Source organism: Capsicum annuum, chromosome 4, assembly GCF_002878395.1.
Source record: "Capsicum annuum cultivar UCD-10X-F1 chromosome 4, UCD10Xv1.1, whole genome shotgun sequence".
NCBI lineage: Eukaryota > Viridiplantae > Streptophyta > Magnoliopsida > Solanales > Solanaceae > Capsicum > Capsicum annuum.
In genome coordinates, this window is record NC_061114.1 from 213,390,589 (window position 1) to 213,411,384 (window position 20,796).

Consider the following 20,796-nt stretch of genomic DNA (forward strand, 5'->3'; position numbering starts at 1 on the left):
CAAATTCATGACTTCACCTCGTTCACTTGGTCACTTCAAAAGAAACCACTCAAAACAGCCTGCAAAAAACATGAGAAGGCACAAAAATAGTCCAAAAAGAACATAAGGAATCCGAGAGCTCATTAACATAAGTCTTAGTCAACTCCTTCATTTTAAACCTCGGCTTTCTCTTCATTTTGAGACTTGTCTTCATCCTCACGCAAAACACATAATGAAAGACAAAGGAAACACTAAACACATCCCACCTCTTTTCTTGGTGGCAGGTTCCTTGTGGTTCCCTATGTCTTCCCCTCAACATCCCTTCCATCATATGCGTATCATTGTAGATTCCATGTCCCCCATGTTCCTTTCTACCACACTTCTCTATTTGGACATATCAGTTTTGGTGAAGAGGAGTTTCGGGTGAAAGGATTGAAACTCAATCTCACAAATGTTGCAAGCTTGCTTGTACTCCGAGTGGTGTTGAGAGAAGAATCCAATATTGACAAGGACTCTAAAGAGTAAGGAAAACACAAGGACATATTACAATGAATCAAAATAATTAAGACGCACATAGGAAAGTTAACACGAAGAACATGTTCAAACTAATTTACAATCTAGTAAATAGTCACTAGCTTGTAAATTAGTATTGGGATCAACAAACGTAACCAAGAAAACAACAAATTGAAACTAGAAGATTAAAAATTGAGCTTAAAAATATTATGTGAACAGTAAAAGTGATGAAGTGGTAGTCTAATGTGGCAGCCCGTTAGTGGTTCGGTTCTTGACAAATTTTAATTCATAATTCACAAATTGGACTTTGGTGGAAATTATTCAACGGAGGGAAATACAAACTAGTCTTGGAGCTCCTTTTTCAATTCAAAGTTCAAGACTCAAAAGTCTTTGACTAGACTTGTACTTTTCCTTAAAACATGGAGCCCTGTTTTATGGAAAAAGATTGAGATGTGATGTAAAGTCTTTTTGGTGGTTGGGGGTCTTTCAAGATTCAACAAATACTACACCTTGTCTTTCACCTTTTTAAGATCTAAGTTCACTTTAATATTAACAAGGTGATGAATATGGTGAAGAACTTGAAGAACACAACAATCTCACGGCCAAGACATAAGGCTAGCAACAACAATTAGCTAAGTCCTCTTTGTGTTGTGTTTTCGGTTTTACAAAAGGTGAAGGTTGTGATGAACAACAAGAACACAACAACAACCTTTCAAGATATACAACACCACCACAACGCAAGGCCTTCAACTCGGTCAAGGCTAGAACAACAACAACATCTAATCGACCATACTTTGTTCACAACAACAATATTAACAATTCAAGCTCAAGTTTGGATCGACTCAAAGTTTTAGTGAGGAACAAAACTAACACTACAAACACACAAGACAAGTAAAAAACTCCTAGACCTAGACTCAAGAACAAATCTTGGCCAAGAACACCACAAGAACACAATTTTGGCCAAGACAACAACAATGGACAGATTGTAATTTTTCTAAAATTTTCAGCTTTTCAATATTTTTTTTATTTTCTAACAAGCAAGCCCAAGATTGATCTTGTAGGAATAATATCAAGCCATGCTCTGATATCAAATGATACGATAAAACTATGAAAAAACAAAACAAACACGAAAGCAGTCCACTAGTTTGAAGAACACGTGGACCTATTTGGTGACCACACTAGGATTCACTACAACAACAACAAGAATGAGATAAAATGGTGTGTTTCAACACCAAAACAGCCACCCAAACTAAGTTACAAGAGCACAAGATGAAGATCAACAATAATATGAGAACAACAACAAGAAACGGCTTCACTAGAAACAAGAAGAAACAGTTACAAGTTACAAACACTAACAAGATTCCAATAAAAAGTAAAGGGATAGATAGATAGACAATTAAGGTTATAATCTTAAAAACTCAAGAGCTTATTCCACTCTTAGACTTTTAACACCACACACAATAAAAATCTATCTCTTACATGACACTAAATTGGATTCCACCTTTTCGGCATTGACGTTTCCAAGCAAAATGCAAACACAAGTGATTCCAAACTTGTATAAGCCCTAGTTTTGGTTGGTGACTTTTCCAAGCCCTAACTATGGTATTTCAAGTCTTACAATACTTACAAATATCATCCAAAAACTAACTAAAGAAACCCTACAATGTTTCTTATGTAGTACATTACAAAATAGAAAGTAAAATGACCAAAATAACCTTCAAGGGTGGGGTGCCCATCAAGTGTGAGAAGTGGACTAATTTTTGGTGTGTTTTGGCCATCTTTTACACATCAATTACACACACCAAGTCTCGGGCCAAATACGCACTCTCATAAGTCCATATCCATGATTATTCCCATATCACATCATCATGACGATTTTTTTAAGGCACAGTAGTCAAAGAAACTGGATCAAGATTAACTAGACTCTCACTACACTGAGAATCAACCCTCTCAGCTTTGTCAAAATCTTCAGTTGTTTGGTCTTCAAAGAACACAACATCACGGCTTCTAACAAGTTTCTTCTCAACTGGATCATAGAAATGATAGCCAAATTCATCTTGATCATAACCAATGAAGATACATTGCCTAATTTTATCATCCAACTTTGACCTTTCATCCTTAGGAATATGCATAAAAGCTTTACACCCAAAGACTTTAAGATGATCATAAGAAACATTCTTACCAGACTAAACTCTATCAGGGACATCACCATCTAAAGCAACAGCAAAAGATAAATTGATAACATAAGCAGCAGTATTAAGTGCTTCTGCCCAAAAGGAATCTGGCAGCTTAGCATCTGAAAGCATATATCTAACCCTTTCAATAAGAGTTCTGTTCATCCTCTCTACTAAACTATTCAACTGAGGAGTTTTCTGATGCCGAATACCCTGCTCTCTGCAATATCTATCAAAAGGACCAATATACTCACCGCCATTAGCTGAGCGGATGCATTTCAATTTCTTCCCCATCTGTCTCTCGACCAAGGCCTTAAAATCCTTGAACACATCAAGTACTTGATCCTTGGACTTTAAAGAAAATACCCAGAGTTTGCGAGAATGATCAATAAAAGTTGCAAAGTAAAGTGCACCATCATGAGACCTTACTTTAAAAGACCACACAAATCAGAATGTACCAACTCCAGCAAATCAAGCTTTCTAGAAGGCAGATGACTCTGAAAAGAAACTATTTTCTATTTACCAGCTAAGTAATGAACACACTTCTTCAACTTTTCTTTTTTCACTCCAGAAAGCAAATTTTTTTAGCCAAACTATCAATCTCCTTCTCACTCATATGACTTAACCTTCTATGCCACAACTCTGATGAAGTATCATTCTCCACCAAGTTTATCAAGCCTCTAGAAGTAGAGCCCTAAAATACGTACAAGTTATACAACTTATCACCTCGAGCTACAATTATTGAACCTCTAGTAACCTTCCACTGGCCAGCACCAAGGGTGTTAACATAACCCTCATCATCAAGGTTCCCCACAGAAATCAAATTCAGGCGAACATCTAGAGCATGCATGACATTATTGAGAACTAGTTTGGAACCATTATTACTTTTCAAACAAACAGTGCCAATGAAAGTACTTTAACTTCATCATTATTGCCCATTTTCAACATCCCAAAATTACCTAGAGTATAAGAAGAAAATAATTCCTTCTTTGGCATAACATGAGAAGTAGCACCAGAATCCACAAACCTGATAAACACATCACAAACAATATTAATGGCATTCTCACCACAAGCAACAAGAAGATCATCATTAGCAACAACCGCAACACGATTTTCACTATCATCTTCTTTCTTTTGCCGTCTCATAGCTCTCTTATGTTTGTAGTAGTATTTCATGATATGTCCCTTTTGTTGTAATAGTCACATGTAACATTCTTGAATTTGGACCTCAACTTGGTCACTAAAATATCAGAGTGTGAAGATAAAGAAGATGAGGTCTGAGATCTTTTTATCATCTCTTCATTCAAGACACCACTCTTAATATATTCTATAGTTACAATACCATTAGGAGAAGAATTAGTCAAAGAAACTCTAAGAGTTTCTCAAAAGTCTGGCAAAGTATTAAGAAGCCAAAGTCCCTGAATTTCTTTGTCGAACTTTACACCCATTTTGGACAGCTGGTCAAGAACACCCTAAAAATCATTTATATGATCAGAAATAGGACTGCCCTCTTTATACCTGATAGTTATCAATTGCTTAAGTAGGAATAACTTATTATTGCCAGTCTTAGAAGTATAAAGTATTTCAAGCTTATCCCACAAACTTCTGGCATGTGTCTCATTCACAGTATGATTTCTAACATTATCTTCAACTCATTGTCTAATATAGCCACAAACCTATAGATTCTCAAATTCTCAATCCTCATCTGTCATGGATTGAGGTTTAGTAGACGCAAACACAGGTAAATACATTTTCTTGACAAAGAGAAGATCTTTCATCGTGTCTTTCCAAGTATGATAGTTACTACCATTTAAACACACCATATTTCTCATATTTTCCTCCATCATTCAAATCAATAATCAATAACAATCTATGCTCTGATACAAATTTGTTGGGAAAGCCAAGAGCACAATCAAAATGCCCAATAAGGTAGCAGCGGAAGAATACTCAAATCTAAACGTTCCCTTTCAATTTGAACTAAGAGGAGATAAGCAAACCCAAGAAAAATAAAGTAATATGGTAGCAAATAAATCAATCACACAAATACGGCAAGACAAGAATAAAACCAAGAACAAGAGACAACAAATTTACGTGGAAAACTCTTCAGTGTGAAGAGTAAAAAAACATGAGACCAAGACCTCCACTATAATTACCAAGAGTTATAATATTATTCTCCAAAATGTCCACCAAACAAGTGCCAAACAGCAAGCAATAATACATAAACCACAACACCAAACACTAGAGAATAAAAAGGGAGCGAAAGCACCAAAATGCAGCTACTGTTCGAGAATGAAGAACAGGAGCTACAGACCAACAAATCCACCTCCGTCAGTTCCTAATCAAATATTGAGATTAGAGGAACAAGTTGTCCAAAAATCAACTCAATCGGACATGAAATAAAGTGGAAATCACAATTTGAAGTTGACAGTTGTGGCTGAAAAATTTAGGCAAAAATCTGCACTCTTTTTTTCTCTTTGACTGCTGAAAACTCTCTTTTGTGATAGTGAAACAAGACCTAAAAAAATTTATATATATGTCCCATACTATTGGACCTATGGGAAAAAGTGGGTTGGTCCATATTGGACTTTATTTATCCACATAGGAAGGGACAAAGACCCAATAACCCAACATGTATATCGACAAACAAACAAACAAACCTTATATATGCAGTGTAATTTCACAACGAAGAAAGTCAGAATGAACAACTTGCGTCTCTGACTTCTCCCATGTGTCGATGGGGAAAAAAATAACATTAAATGGGTGAATCCATGAGGTGGACCCTTGCAATCTTAAGATGATGATGTTCTGTTAACCGAATTGTCCTATGAGGGGTTGGTTTGAAAATGAGTTGATGCAATAGGTATACAATGTGTGTGTGTTTATATATATATGGACCCATTAATTTGCTAGGTGGTTAATGTAATCGAAATCTTCTTTTCTATAAGCTTTAGTCATGGAATAATAAAGGTCACTAAGTCTATCTTTGCTTTTTCTAAAATATGTGTAAATATTTTTTCATAAATGTCAAATACATGCTAGATGGGGACATTAGGATAAATAATGCTCACATCTTTTATGATATACTCTCGTTTTAATCCGATACAATACACATATTGTCCCGTTCTCCAAATGCTTTTCTAAATTGATGAAAAAATCAAGTCCACGCATTGTCATTCTCTAAATCCACAACACCGTAAGCTAAAGGAAGAATACAACCAAAATAAAAAAAAATAATCCAATGAAATATGTGTAGGTCAATAATATAGGTATTGATTTTGCAAGTCTATAAATTATTATACACACAATAGTAATGTATAAGCACTTCCAATACATAAAAAATTGCATAATAAACACAGAGACAAGTATAAAAGTAATGAATAATACTTGCACTATCAAGTGTGCTTGCCGATACAAATATTCCTTTGTATGGACCGCTTAAATGAGCACCATCAACAACTACAACAGGTCAGCGAAATTTGAAACCCCTTATCATGGGATTTAAGGCTATAAACAAGTATTTAAACTCATTATCTAATGCCTTATGCATCTGAATGTGCGATTCAGGATACACTTGGTTCAACATATAGATATAAAGGGGCATTTTTCGATATTTATCAGCTGGTCCACCTCTAAGCATCACAATTGCCTTCTCTTTTGTGCATCAAGCCATCATGTAGTTAATATCAACTCCATAAACAACCTACATCTCTTCAATTATGTCCGCGGTGTGTGTATTATCTTGTACTTAATTAATTTTGGTGCTATAACTTCACTCACAAAAGTTGTTGTCGCAACTAAATTATTCAGTACTCCATCACTAAGACTGCATGTATGTTCCAAATCAAATCTTTTTATCACAGATTTTTCCGAATGATTCATACAAGACGGCTTGAGGACCCATTTGCAGTCTTTGTTACGACAGTGCAGTGCATAGCTGCATCAAATATAAACAGGTAGTCAATGTATTATAATATAAACATAAAATTCATGATTTCAATTAAAATACTTAATTTGTGGCTATTACGGTTTCATTATACATTCGTTCGAATATATAAGTATATATTATACGTTACTAATATTATTTTTCAGTTCAACAGAAAACAACATCAAAACAGTAATTCGTTCAAAACATCTGATAGATTATAACCATACATTAAACCTTCAACACATTAAAATAAAATTTTGGTTCATACCTTTGTTTGTCGGATCGTTTAGCTTTGGTGTTGAAACCATTTGCTATTGCATATTTTGCCATTACCGCAATCAGAGTTTGCTTATCCTTATAAAGCTGATCAACCTTTATTTCGGTGTTCTTGCAATCAGCAATAAAGTTTTTCACTTCAAATTCTGAAACGTATAATGAATACTGATTTTGCGTTTCAACAACCATTAACGCAACAGAATCATATTTACTACCTTCAATACAAAGCACAACCCATGTTTCTCTATCAAACTCGATATCCTTATTCGATTTGTTGAAAGTCGAAATACACAGTGGAAAATTAACCAATCCCAAAAATTATTTCTTCAAGTCAATGTAAACCCTCACTCCATTGTCATTCCTTATGATAATTGGAGAAGAATTACCTTCAACAATGTATTTCACTTCAATTTTTGTACGAACTTCGTCAATATTCAATTCCATCGCGATCGTAGCAATCAATTTCAAGAAGGTTATACTTTTCGAAACAATAATTGCATCACTTTTGTAGGATTGATAAATAATTTTCGACTCCCAAATACCCGAATGACGAAACAATATGGGGATGTTCAAATTGATTTTTTTGAAAATTGAAGAAAGTAGTTGACGATTTTTTTTTCCAGAACATAACTCAATAAAGAAGAAAATTTACTGTGATGTTTAAGAAATTTTTTGAATTTAAATTTCAGTTACTATATTTAATCATACATAATATAATGATAGGTAATTAGTGACGTTAATTAAGGAAGAAAAATATTATCTGATTTTCTTTCCATAAATATAAGACAATCAGTTTTCTCATACATTACAGCAATGTATGAGGATTGACCTAATGTATAAATATATTTCTCAAAATCGGGATAGAGAAAGGCTGCCGGAATTTTAAGTAATTACTTTCACTGGGGAAGGAATTTATGTGGTTTATTTGTATCTTAACATTTTTAGCCAATCGACTAAAAATGATTTTACACGCCAAGTCGTAAAAGGTTGTAGTAGTCACCAGTGTATAGTTAGTGTTCAACCGATGTAAAATAATGTATAATCAGTGTATTATTTATGCACTAATTAGACGGTCATACACCGTATAATTAGCTAAAATTTATATAAAATAATAGTTACTATCATTAATTTTGTTAGGCTATTGTGTACGTAGCTTAAATATCCTAATCTTTTTGCACTATGGCACTATCACGTGGACGGGAAATAGCTTTTTACAGGGATAATCACTTCCCTTCAAAGGTTGGTGATGATCAGACATATATAAAGGAGCTACTATACTGATAATCTAGTTTCTATAATTAATGAAATGTATCATATTTTACGTATGAAGAAGCCAATGTGTCATGGCCTATAAGGTCTCTTAATGTAATTGAGTGGAGACATATGATAGGGATATATATATATATATATATATATATATATATATATAGCCCGTTCACACATTGAATTCAAAGGCATCGTACATGTGTGTGACGGCAAGCGAGGTCAGAATTTTCATCAATATAGTTCAAAATATAAATAATACAATCAAACATCTCTATATCCGGTGGCGGAGCCACATTGAATTCAGGGGTTCATCCGAGCCTCATTCGTCGAAAAATTATACTATTTTTACATGGTCAAAAAAAAAATTATGTATATATTACAGATGTTGAACTCCTTCGACAGGTCCGTATATTTACTTCTGAACCCCCTTAATGAAAATTCTGGCTCCGTCACTATCTATAACGGCATCGTTTGTCCGATACAAATACTTTAAATATAGTTGTAGAAAACATATAAATATGATGAAATAATATGGTGAATTACAGAGAGGTCTGGCTGTGTATCGACAAACAAACCTTATATATGCAGTGTAATTTCACGATGAAGAAGGTCCGAATGAAGAGCTTGCGTCTCTGACTTCTCCCATGTGTCGATGGGGGCAAAAATAGCATTAAACGGGTGAATCCATGAGGTGGACCCTTGCAATCTTAGGAAGATGATGTTCTGTGAACCGAATTGTCCCATGAGGGGTTGGTTTGAAAATGAGTTGATGCAATATATAGGTATACAGTGTGTGTTTATATATATATATATATATATGGACCCATTAATTTGCTAGGTGGTTAATGTTTTGGTCCCAGGTTGACAAGCAACTAGCTAGCCACATATGTATATTGTACGTTGTACTATGACAGCAGCTCAGGGAGCTTGCTCCCATATGCACATATGTTGGGAATCTACCACAACATCGCAGCGTTAAGGGAAGGTGAACTTGTCCTATCCCCATTTAAAATCGAATCGTACCGATAATTTTTACCCCAAAATTGTTTTTCATTTATTGATGTTGGAGTTATCCGATCACAGATTTTTGGATAATTTTAGGCTTATATATATGACTAGTGAGTTAGTGGTTTGGGTCACGGATGTCAACTTGTTTAATTTCTTTAATGGTTTAACTGATAACCAATATTATATAGGGGCTAATGCAATGATCATTAAATTATAAAGAGGGCAGCGACGGGACATAGATAGCAAATCTTTTAATTTTAGACTAAAAGAGTAGTCCAATATTGCAATTAGCATCCAATATTTTTACATTAGGGTATCTAATTTAGTCTCTATAAATGTGATTCATTCAACACAATTTGAAGATTAACAAATTCTAATAAGTAAAAAAAGAACAGTATTGAATTGTACATAGCAAGAAATTCTTGTATGATGGGTAGTATACGATTCTAATGACTAGTTGTTGACAAAACACTCTGTTGGGAGCTCTTCCCCCAAATGGGGCTCGATGCGGGGCGAATTCGGATATAGTCGGATTCCTAAAAAGCGGGTACCGGACATCGGGTGGTTTAAACTAAAAAAAAAAAAAAAAGAATCTATTAGTCAAATTGGCCCCAATTGATATTTATGCGCTCAACTTTAAAGGTACACAAGGAGACACTTAAATTTGAACATGACTTCCTAAATGGCATCTCACACGAATTGCCACATAGGACGTCACGCACAAGACTCATGTATCGACACTCAAAATTAAAGGAGATATAAGTGATTAAAAAGACACGTTTATATATTATACCTAAATAAAAAAAAAGGATAAATGCGGCATGCAGCATGTAGTATCACGTTAATGGAGTAATGAAGACAAGAAGAATACAAGAAGCATTAGCTGTGTAGGGGAGAAATAAAGGTGGGGTGGGATGGGGGGAGGCTGGCAAGAAAAGAGGGATGAAAATGGAGATAAAAAAGAGTCAGAAGTTCCCAGGTCTGCTTTTTATGTGTAGTCACCATCCTTGTTCCCCTTTACTCCAACCCCACCTCCTCCCCCCATTCAAAAAGAAAACCTTCTAATTATAATTTAAATATTAAAAAATTATTGTCCTGAGAAAAGTACTGTATAAAAGTATTTGAATTGTTTTATACTTCGGTAGTAGTCATAATATCTAAAGTAAGTCAAAGAATTAGAAATTAGTAAGTATTTGACTTCTCAATATTTCCTCAATCATTTCTTGTTCTTTTGGAAAAAGTCACGTACACACTTAAACTATCATAGTGATCAATTACACACCTATATTATATAAAAGTGAAACTATTATCTCCCTACAACATCCAGTCCAAGGCACGTTTCTTACACTCAATATAGGCACGTCCAACCTTTTAAAACTAAAAAATAAACGTTAAAAAATATTTTAAAATATCAAATTATAATGCCCAACAATTATTTTAACAATATCCTCCCTTTCAACCAATTTAGGGCTCCAAACTAGAGAACCCTAATCCTCAAATTTGTCATTCAAAATCAAAATTCAAGATTATTTGTTTGAAGAATTGATAACTAAATCTTTTTGATCGTTCGATTTCTTGCCATATTGCGAGAATGCCTTAATTTTGTTGAAATTTTAATAAATATTTCTTCCCTCAATTGTTTGTTCAACCTCTCTTAAAGCTTGTTTTCGTACCACTTCCGTTGAAATCAACCGAATCAACTTGTAACAATCGTAATTGCAACTGCGCAAAAAAAAGAAGCAGCAAATAGTAGATAGCAGGGATGAGCAGGTCGGGTCAACCTCCGAATCTCAAAAAATATATGGACAAGCAGCTTCAAATCAAGTTGAATGCCAACCTCTTAGTCATTGGAACTCTTCGTGGGTTTGATCAGTTCATGAATTTGGTCATTGACAACACTGTGGAAGTTAATGGTAATGAGAAGAACGAAATTATCATGGCGGTGATTCAGTATTTAATTAGATAACAGTTAACACGACAATGGATTTTTGTTTAAGTTTGAGCATCAATTTTCGCTATTCAATTAGTGCACTATGTGTTGAATGCAGTTTGTCTATGCTCCAATGTCTTTTAGTTGAAAATTGATGTTTCCTTTTAATGCTAAAAAAAAAAAAAAAACAATCATAACTTGAAATGAAAAGAAATAAATGATTTTTGATTGTCAACAATAAAAAACACAACAAAATTAGGTGTTTATCTCTTCTATCGGATTGAAATTTCCAAAAACAATGAAAAGAAAAGAGAGGTGAAGTTTTAATTAAGGTCCAAACTATTCCATCACATCCATGATCCTCGATCACAACTATATCTCCTCTATGTCAACATCTGAAACATTTTTTTTAGTTTGAAATAATCCATTTGAAATTCAACTTTCGCGGATTCAAATCCAGTACTGCTATTAAAAGTTTTTAAACTTTGATGCAACACTTTTAATATTCATCACTTTACTATATTTTTCAATTAATACAGACATAATACATAAGTTTTAAAAAATTATAGATATCACACTATATGTGGAAAGTCAAATATATCTTCTCATGGGTTACGAGAAGGGAGTATACGACATCAGAAGTATCGTAAATACAGTTATGTAATTGGTCTTATATTTACTATTTAGTGAGATCTGTACTAAGTCATGATAAGAAACTATATATTGGTATTTCCTCTGATTTTAATTTATATTGCATACATTTCTTTTTATTTCATTGACTCTTAATAAGGTTGGAGTAATTTATATTTATACAAGTATTTGTTATCTCCACTGTATTTGAAAATAAAAAAGACACTAGACAGTACTTTAAACAAAGTAAATTCAGAAATGGAGAAGAGATAGAATTAATCCGAGCCATTGAATTTAAAGCGTGTCCTTAAGAAACTCACTTCCTTCCTATTATCGAAGGTATAGGTTTCTCTAGATAGAATGATTAAACCACACTAATGTAACGCTACTTCAAACTCTAGTGGACAACGAACTCAAAGAACCACCTGCTCACACTTATTACTTATTATTATGTCCCATTCTAAGAGTTATATTAAATTACGAATTTCAATAATTTTCTTTCCCTATTAACATTTTGTGTCAAATATAACGAGTTCATATAAAAACTAGAAGGAAGAGAGTAGTAATAAAAATGTCTTTATCATATACGTATTAATTAAAAAAGGACAGTATACAAAATTTGGAACGGGGAAGAGGAGAGTGGTGAATAAATAAATGAAATACTAGGAGGGTAATGATGTGAATAGTGAAATGAAAAGGAAAGATGAGTGTCCACTAAAATACATGGGAAATGACACAAATGAAATAGATGGAACGTAACAGTTATGTATATATGGAGTCGTCTTATTATTAGTGATCAGTGGTTGGCCAGGTTTCAGCTATTCCTCTTTTTCTCCATTGCTATTTGGTTGTACACTTGATCCCTGTCACCACTGCCACTTCAACAGTATTTTTTTAAAAAATAATTAATTAGATGGATATATAGAGAAATAAGTTAAGGAAATTAAGGGTGTGCTCGAAACGGCTGATTAAAAAAAAAAATTATCTCAAGAATATTTATATGTTATCTAATAAAACAATACTATGTGAGTGGAATGTGGTAGGAAGTGGATGTTCATGGTGCGTTGCGATGGTCAGAGAGAGGGTGGTGGTGGTGTTGGATGAGTGGAAAACAGACATCATTTTCCTTATTTTTCTAAAGAGAATATTTTAACTAGCCGAACATAAAAATATTGAAAAACATTTTACTCCATATTATATTAAACACACCTAATTACTTAATTTATTTCATTCATCCACAAGACAATTAATTTTAAACTTTTAAACCTAAATAATTTTTTAAATAACTATAGTTCTATAAATGGTACTCCCCCGTTTCAAAATATTGTTAGAGTATTTTTTAGTATTCAAAATAATTGAATTGCTCATTATTTAAGATAGATGTTGGAAAATTTTGAATTTTTTTTTTAATTTTACCCTTCATTAATTAAATTTTCAATGTTGAGTTCTAATGATTATTACTAATGTTTTGAAATTTGAAAAAAGTAAGAATAAAAAATATGATGAAGTTATGTCTTTATCTTTTTTCTTAATATGCTGTCATGTTTCAATAATTTAATTATTTTGAAATGGAGGAAATATTGTATTAATTGAAAGTATTATATCTTGTCTCCTCCCAATGTAATATATTGTTCTTTTCCTTTTTCTGTTATTGACAAAGTTTATCCACATAATTGTTTGTTTTTTTTAATTGAAAAGATGAGGGGGTATACCTTGTCGAATGAAATATTAGTAAGAAAGTGCAGGCTGTCAAATGTAATTCCCAATACTGAAAATACTGGACAAAATAATTACTGTATTTGGGTCAACTCTTTCGAGAATTTCCGTATATCTGTTTCCTTTTTCTGTTTCTTGTTAACACCATCTTGGCCAATGTATATATATGTGTTAAAATTAATTTTTGCAATTTTAACATGTATTTTATTTGAAAACAATTTGAAACTTATCAGTAGAAATGAAATTTCACTTAAAGAACTAGTTTGGGCCCAACTTTTAGATCTTAAATTTTTTCGAAGAGGAATTTCCAAAAACTAAGAGAATTTCATCAACAAACAATACATTTGACTTTTTTTTTTTTAAAGAACATTTACTTTCAAATTTTATGACTAAACAAGAGCTAAGAACTCAGTCTGAAATTTGAAATCTATCAACTAGGGTGTGTTTGGTATGATAGAAAATATTTTTCATGGAAAATGTTTTTTTGAAAAATGTTTTCCTAGAAAATAAGTTGATTTTCTATTTATTTTCTCATGTTTGATTGGTGAGTGAAAAATATTTTTCGAAAAATATTTTATGGTGTTTGGTTGGTGAGTAGAGAATATTTTTTAGAAAAATATTTTGTAGTGTTTGATTGGTGAATGAAAAAATATTGTTTAGAAAATACTACTAACTGTTAACTAGTATATCTGTGCCTCTAATAACTCAACAATTTGTAAGAACTAATTTAAGCATAACAAATAATATCAATATCGAATATTAAAATATTACAATCACTAAATTTAAACAACTATTAATTAACAAATATAGGAGACACTTTTCAACATTTTGTCAGGACAATTTCAAGATACTATAATTAATAGAAATATAACGAAACGACAAACTTATTCAACCTCGTGAAACAAGTTACATTAATGATAAAATAAAATATGCAATTAGTAAAAGTAACATAGACAATTCTTCCTCTATGCATATGAAAATAACAATACATTCAACGAATATCGGAAATGAAAAAAATTCGGAATTCACCATTTTTTATTTTAAACAGTAAAAAATTGAAGCAAAGTATAGTGAAAAATATTTTTGAGTAATGTAAATTTTTGAGAAATACGAATTTTGTGAGTCACGTGAATATGAGTGTTGTTGGGGTGAGGAAGAGGGGTGGGGATGGGGTCATAAGTCACATTTGGCTCATGAGGAAAGTCATTTTCCCTCAAATTGAGGAAAATGAGTTGTTGTGAAAAATATGGTCATAAGTCACATTTGGCTCATAAGGAAAGTCATTTTCCTTCAAATTGAGAAAAATGAGTTGTTGTGAAAAATATTTTCCTAATATTTTATTACAACCAAACAAAAGAAAATTGAAAACCATTTTCCATCATACCAAATACACCCCTAGTCTCTGCACGATTTATTTAGCAATTTAATTTCACTATAATTTATTAGTACCTATTTCTTGGAACTTAGATTGTTTTATTGATTTTATTACCAAGTATTATGTCATCACAGCGGTGTCCAGGATACATTATTTTGAGATCTCTTTGATATTTATGTTACTAAATTAACCTTAATATGATAGTTTAAATTTATAAATTTAACTGCTAATATACGTAGTCCATTTTAATACAAAGAGTATAATGAAAGAAAGGGAGTAGCAATAAGTTTGCTAAAAATAGGAAGGGTGGTGGCGTCATAGTGTCATAAATGCCGACAAGTTCCCTCTCTTCCCACCGTTTCACTTTCGTTCCTTTGTTTCCTCTATTCTCAACCACCATTTCTTCCCTCCATTATCTTTCCTTTTGCACTTTGTCACCGAGTCTAGACGAATTCAATATTTAAATTTAGAATTCATTTACTCACTTCGTTTTAATTTATGTGATAGTATTTAACTTGATATTAGAAGCAGAGTTAGGATTTCAACTAAAAAGAGTTCAATATCTGAAGAAAAACTAATCAAAGAGAGTTCAATACCTATTATACATATACATAAAAGATAATTTTAATTATGTATAAATAGTATATTTTTTTTTTCATCAAAAGGATTTGAATGAACCACCTAATCAAAGATTGACTCCGCCCTTTCTTGACATGGAGTTTAAAAAAGAACAAAAGGCTATTGAAATGTGTGGTTCAAAAATATAGAAGGTTAAATTCTTTCTAAATATAGAAAATGACATTCTTTTTGAAATAACCTAAAAAATAGTATGTCACGTAATTTGAGACAGAAGAAAATTTAATTAAAATTAATATATAGTACGAATCAAATTTATAATATATATTTTCAAAAATATTATTAAATTTATGTTAATACATAACTCTAAAGCTAAATTCCCCTGCTTAAATGCGATACTTAGGACTACATTGTCCATTCTTGATGTATTTATTCGAGCATCTAATTTTTATTATGTTCCATTAACATAAATATAAAATAAATTTACCTAGTACTTACAAGTTAGAGAGACAAAGAAGAAACACTTCGATTCTTTTGTCTCCGTGGAAATTTGAACTCCACCACATTGTTTTTGTCTTCAAGTCTTTAGTAAAATATTCGTTGCCATTGCTGCATATGTGATGACGTTATTCAATTACTAATTAAGGAAACCTAGCATTATACATTAGAAATTTAGAATAAACTTAGTACTTGCTTTAATAATCACATATTACTTCTAAACTACATGAATGTTTACATTTAAGTATGTATGGATGCCTAAAGTGGATACTCATAAAGGAGGAGAAACAACGACAACACACTCAATATAATTTTACGAGTAAAGGGTTTGAAAAGGGTGATATATATATAATACAACGTATGCAATCGTTTTTTTCTTTTGGTTTTTCATCCAGTGTTCGGTGCCAGCATTGAAGCCCCGACTAATCCAGATCGCGCGTTGCAGGGCCCATTAAGGTGGCAGCGCTCCTACAAGAGTTTTCTCCATACCCAAGATCGAACCCTCGATCTCTGATTAAGGGTGAAACAACTCCATCAACTGCACCACAACCCATATCTGTGTATGTAATCTTATTCCTGCTTGGGAAGTCAGAGACGTTCTTTCTCATAGTTCTCAAGTAGGAGTATGTAAGCAAATATAATAGTGCAAAAAACTGTATTTAATATAATGGAGATAAATAATAATAACAACAAATAATATGAAATTCCGACTACTAATTCCAAGGATAACAATCTTTTACATCAGATATTTTTGTTCTTTAGCGAATTATTGTATAAACTTATTACTCCATTTGAATCAATAAGGAGGCAATCGTATGGTTTAATAAAGTGACATAAATGTACTTTTGGCTCATATAGAAACTTATACATCTCCAACGACCCAAAATAAAACATAAAATCCGGACCCCAAAATATAAACAGTAACTAAACAATTTCAAAATTTTAGACCCATCAAAAATTATTACTAAAATATATTAGTATTAATAATTGTTTAGAGAAAAATTAAATTTTCCATAGGAACAGGCTTTTTGCAGATGTACAAGACGTCACTAAACTGAAATACTGAGCAGACACGCCATCTTATTTCCATTCTCGTGCTTACTGTAAAGTAATTTCAGAATACTTTCACTTTTTACTTCCCTTCGCCAAAAAAAAACATAAAATTTGTTTGATAATCTGATGAGGGGGAGCACATGTTTTACTACAGTAAAATCTACGCCCTTTCGTCGTGTCAATCCATGTGTCGTCACATTTTTTATAGTTAAACTGAATAATTTTAAAGCTAAATTTAATTAAATTAATTCAATATTATAAAATAAAAAAAATTAGTGTTCAAAAGTATGCCAAATAATATACATTGCAATTCCTTTCGTATTAATTAACGTGATGAACAAAACTATATATATATATATATATATTTATCAAAATTATTATAATTTTAAAAATAAAAAAGCGTCACATAAAATGAAATATCTATTAGTTGCTTCCAAATAAAATACATAAAGTAATAAATTCTAGCAAGTATAAACTTTTTTATATTAGGGTTTTTGAGTGAAAAAAAGAGGATTATATCATCAAGAATCAAGTTAAAAAAGACCATCTTTTTTTTTTTCTCTCTTTAATTTGCGCAGAGTTGGGTAATTGATGTCCACACCCTCCGCTTTCTCTTATCTTCTCTTCTGATCTTCATCTTTCTCATCACTAATCATTTTCCCCTCTTCTCTTTTTTCCCCTCTCTCAACTTGTCTCCATACTCTCACTATCAAAATTCACTTATACACACCAACCCCACTTTAGATCTGTTTTTTTCTTGAGTTGGGATGATGTAGATTTTTTAAAATTTTTTTTTGTACAGTCAAATTCCAAAAAAAAATCATAATATATATAGTGTGAAAGCAAAAAAAGAAAGTGTGTAGGTGGGAGGAGGGTGGTTGAGAAGAGAGAATAGTAAAATTAAGATGGAATTTGATGAGGAGCAGGAGGAGCAACAACAGGAGCAAGAAATTGGTGCAGCAAGTGAGCATTACCGGACACCTGGAGACAATTCAGTGGAAGGAGTTTCCACTACTATTGTCAGAAAAAGTATTGTTAGGTATAGAGAGTGTTTGAAGAACCACGCGGTCGGCATAGGTGGCCACGCCCTTGATGGGTGTGGCGAATTTATGCCGGCTGGGGAAGAAGGTATCCTCTCTTCAAATTTTAAAAGCATATTCTCAAAAATGAAAAGAGTTATTTTTTTTTAATTTAATTATATTATATTATATCTCGACAGGTACTATGGATGCACTTAAATGTGCGGCTTGCAATTGCCACCGAAATTTTCACCGCAAGGAGGCAGAAGGTGAGGTGTATCACCATACCCCACCACCACACCTCACCCATCACCACCACCAACCCCACCACCACCAATTTTCACCCTTTTCCTCCTACAGAACCACCCACCATCCCTCCGGGTACTTACACGTCAACCCACCACCACATCAACGCCCTTTGGCGTTGCCATCAACTTCTAGGGACGACGAAGATATGTCGAACCCCAGTAGTAGTGGTGGGGGTGGGGGTGGAGGGAGTGGTGGGGTGGGTGGTTCAAGAAAGAGGTTTAGGACAAAGTTCACAGGAGACCAAAAGGATAAAATGTTGGCATTTGCTGAAAGATTGGGGTGGCGTATGCAGAAGCAAGATGAGGCATTAGTGCAGCAGTTTTGTGCAGAGACAAATGTCAAGCGCCATGTTTTCAAAGTTTGGATGCACAACAACAAACACACTCTTGGTAAAAAACCCTAAACAAACAATTCTTCACTATGCTTAATTTTGCTTTTCACCTTTTTATAGGGTAAAAGAAATCAAAGCATATATCCATTTGATGGAGCTAGGAGGAAAATATGATGAAGAGGGCAGCTAGTTTAATTAATTATTAGATCATGATCAGCCAAGGATTTGTTGTAAGAGAGTATTATTAAATTTAACATTTTTATGAGTAACTTGTTTAGGGTTCCTAGCTATTAGCTAGACATTGTTAGTCATCTTAGCTTTGTACTTCTTTGTTTATTATTTTCTTTCTTTCCATATTTGTCCACTTGAAATTCTATCTAAATTTTTTTACGTGTTATTGAGTTTGATCTTTGCTATTATGCGCCTTCGAGTGTTGATTAATCTTTGATTGTACATACTATTTGTTTATTATTTCTTGTAAAATATGAAGCTGTGTGTTGTATTTTGGCTTTTTGTTGATACATCAGCAATGTCTACCCAGTGTGTTGTATTATCATATGATAATATTGGTGAATGAAGAATTTGTGGAAGAAGAAATGGTACGTGTTGAACATGCAAAGGTTACAGTTTTATTTTCATTTTTTGCTCATCTGTCTATGGGTTCGATCTCTTCTTCACATGCTCCATTGCGGGCGGGCGTCTTAATTACTTTTAGCTTTCTCCAAAGCCTTTTGTTTTCTGTGTCACTGTGTGTGTGTGTGTTTTCCTAGCTAGCATTAATTTTCCTTCCCCTCAACTTCCACCTTCATTTAATTACTTTCTCATATATAGCTAATCTTCAAGAATAATACTCTATTCGTCCCAAATTATCTTTCCCAAATTTTTTAATTTGATTTCCCATTTTACTTGTCTTTTTTCATTAATTAAGAAGAGATAATTTTTTTTTTCATGTTTTACCCTTTGCATTAATTACTTTTTCGTCAAATTAAAATGTAAACAACATTTAATAGGAGTACAATGATAAATTAGGTATGTTATTAATTATTTTTCTTAATCAATGTGTCATCTCAATTTATGACGGAGGAAGTATTAAAGTAGAATGGATATATATGGAGTTCAATTTAATTTAGAGTTGAATTAAAAATCCGTTATTAAAGATGCTGGCCTAATAAGCTTAGCTGCAAAATGTAAAATATAGCTTATAGAGGTGTACTACTAGCTAGTTCTTTCAATAAACACCTTATTGTCTCCTCCATGTTATTACTTCTACTTCATAAATTCTTCCCCCACCCCTCGTTCAAGATAAGGGATATTGATACGCAGTAATGTTTTTATTAGGATCATGGATGGTCTTACAAGTGGTATCTGAGAATTATTGGCTTCATTCATTTTGGTAGTTAAGAAAATTAATCACGTTTGTAGCACATCTCAATTACTTATGCTAGCTATATACGTTGTTTATTCTCAACTCCATCTCTTTTATTCATAAAAAAGTAACAAGGGGGGTTTTAATCTCCCCTAATTAAGAAGTGATGTTAATTCTACACATGCAAAAAATAACAAGGGGTTTGAATCTTCCCTAATTAAGTTATGTTGTTTATTCTACACATGCATGAACCAGCAAGAACAACACGCTATTGTACTTCCAAACATGTATGTTAATGTCAAACGACATCTTTTATGACTATGTATGTGTAATTGTTCCCCACGATAAAAAGGTTTGGGGGTGGGGGGTTTCTAGAAGAAGAGAAATTGAGAGTATGAATTCGGCCTGAATTATACTGGATCAGAGTTATTCGGTACATCAATAATGAAAGTGTGTGAGAAAGTTTGGGATACCAAAAAGGATGAGGTGCATCAATAACTTTGGCTCATAGCTTCTATATATTTTGATAATTCACTAATCAAGTATTGCATATACTAAATTTTCAATCCAATAAACAGAATGAGTTTCTGTATTATTTCTAGCTCGGACCCAAAATGTTCAGAACTTGAATCCGTCTATAATGAGCTACCATCATTATCAATAAGAAGATATTTGATTATGAGAGTTATTCAATTTTTTCAAAATTAATCTTTCATTTTATTTCAAATCAAGCTTTTGGTTGCAAAATTTCCAAATCAAACTTGGAGTTGGATTTCACATTTGAAAAAGTACCCCAAACCTCTTTTTCTATTCTATCTTGATAAATTCTAAACCAAGTGTTCTCTTCTCACC

At 32.7% G+C, this 20,796-nt stretch overlaps 1 protein-coding gene across 1 annotated transcript; it reads left to right on the forward strand.

Moving 5' to 3' along the window:
* Positions 1–17,426: 17,426 nt before the first annotated feature.
* LOC107869503 (zinc-finger homeodomain protein 2) lies at positions 17,427–18,994 on the forward strand. The gene is made up of 2 exons (XM_016716040.2): positions 17,427–18,047; positions 18,139–18,994. Exons 1-2 carry the CDS (start codon positions 17,825–17,827, stop codon positions 18,648–18,650), a joined length of 735 nt encoding a protein of 244 aa, XP_016571526.1. The 5' UTR covers positions 17,427–17,824; the 3' UTR covers positions 18,651–18,994.
* The last annotated feature ends 1,802 nt before the right edge of the window (positions 18,995–20,796 follow it).

Bases quoted from the DNA above. Each gene is read 5' to 3' on its own strand.
- LOC107869503 (XM_016716040.2), top strand. From the start codon at position 17,825: ATGGAATTTGATGAGGAGCAGGAGGAGCAACAACAGGAGCAAGAAATT. The intron at 18,048-18,138 runs GTATCCTCTCTT...ATATCTCGACAG, and splicing joins TATGCCGGCTGGGGAAGAAG to GTACTATGGATGCACTTAAA.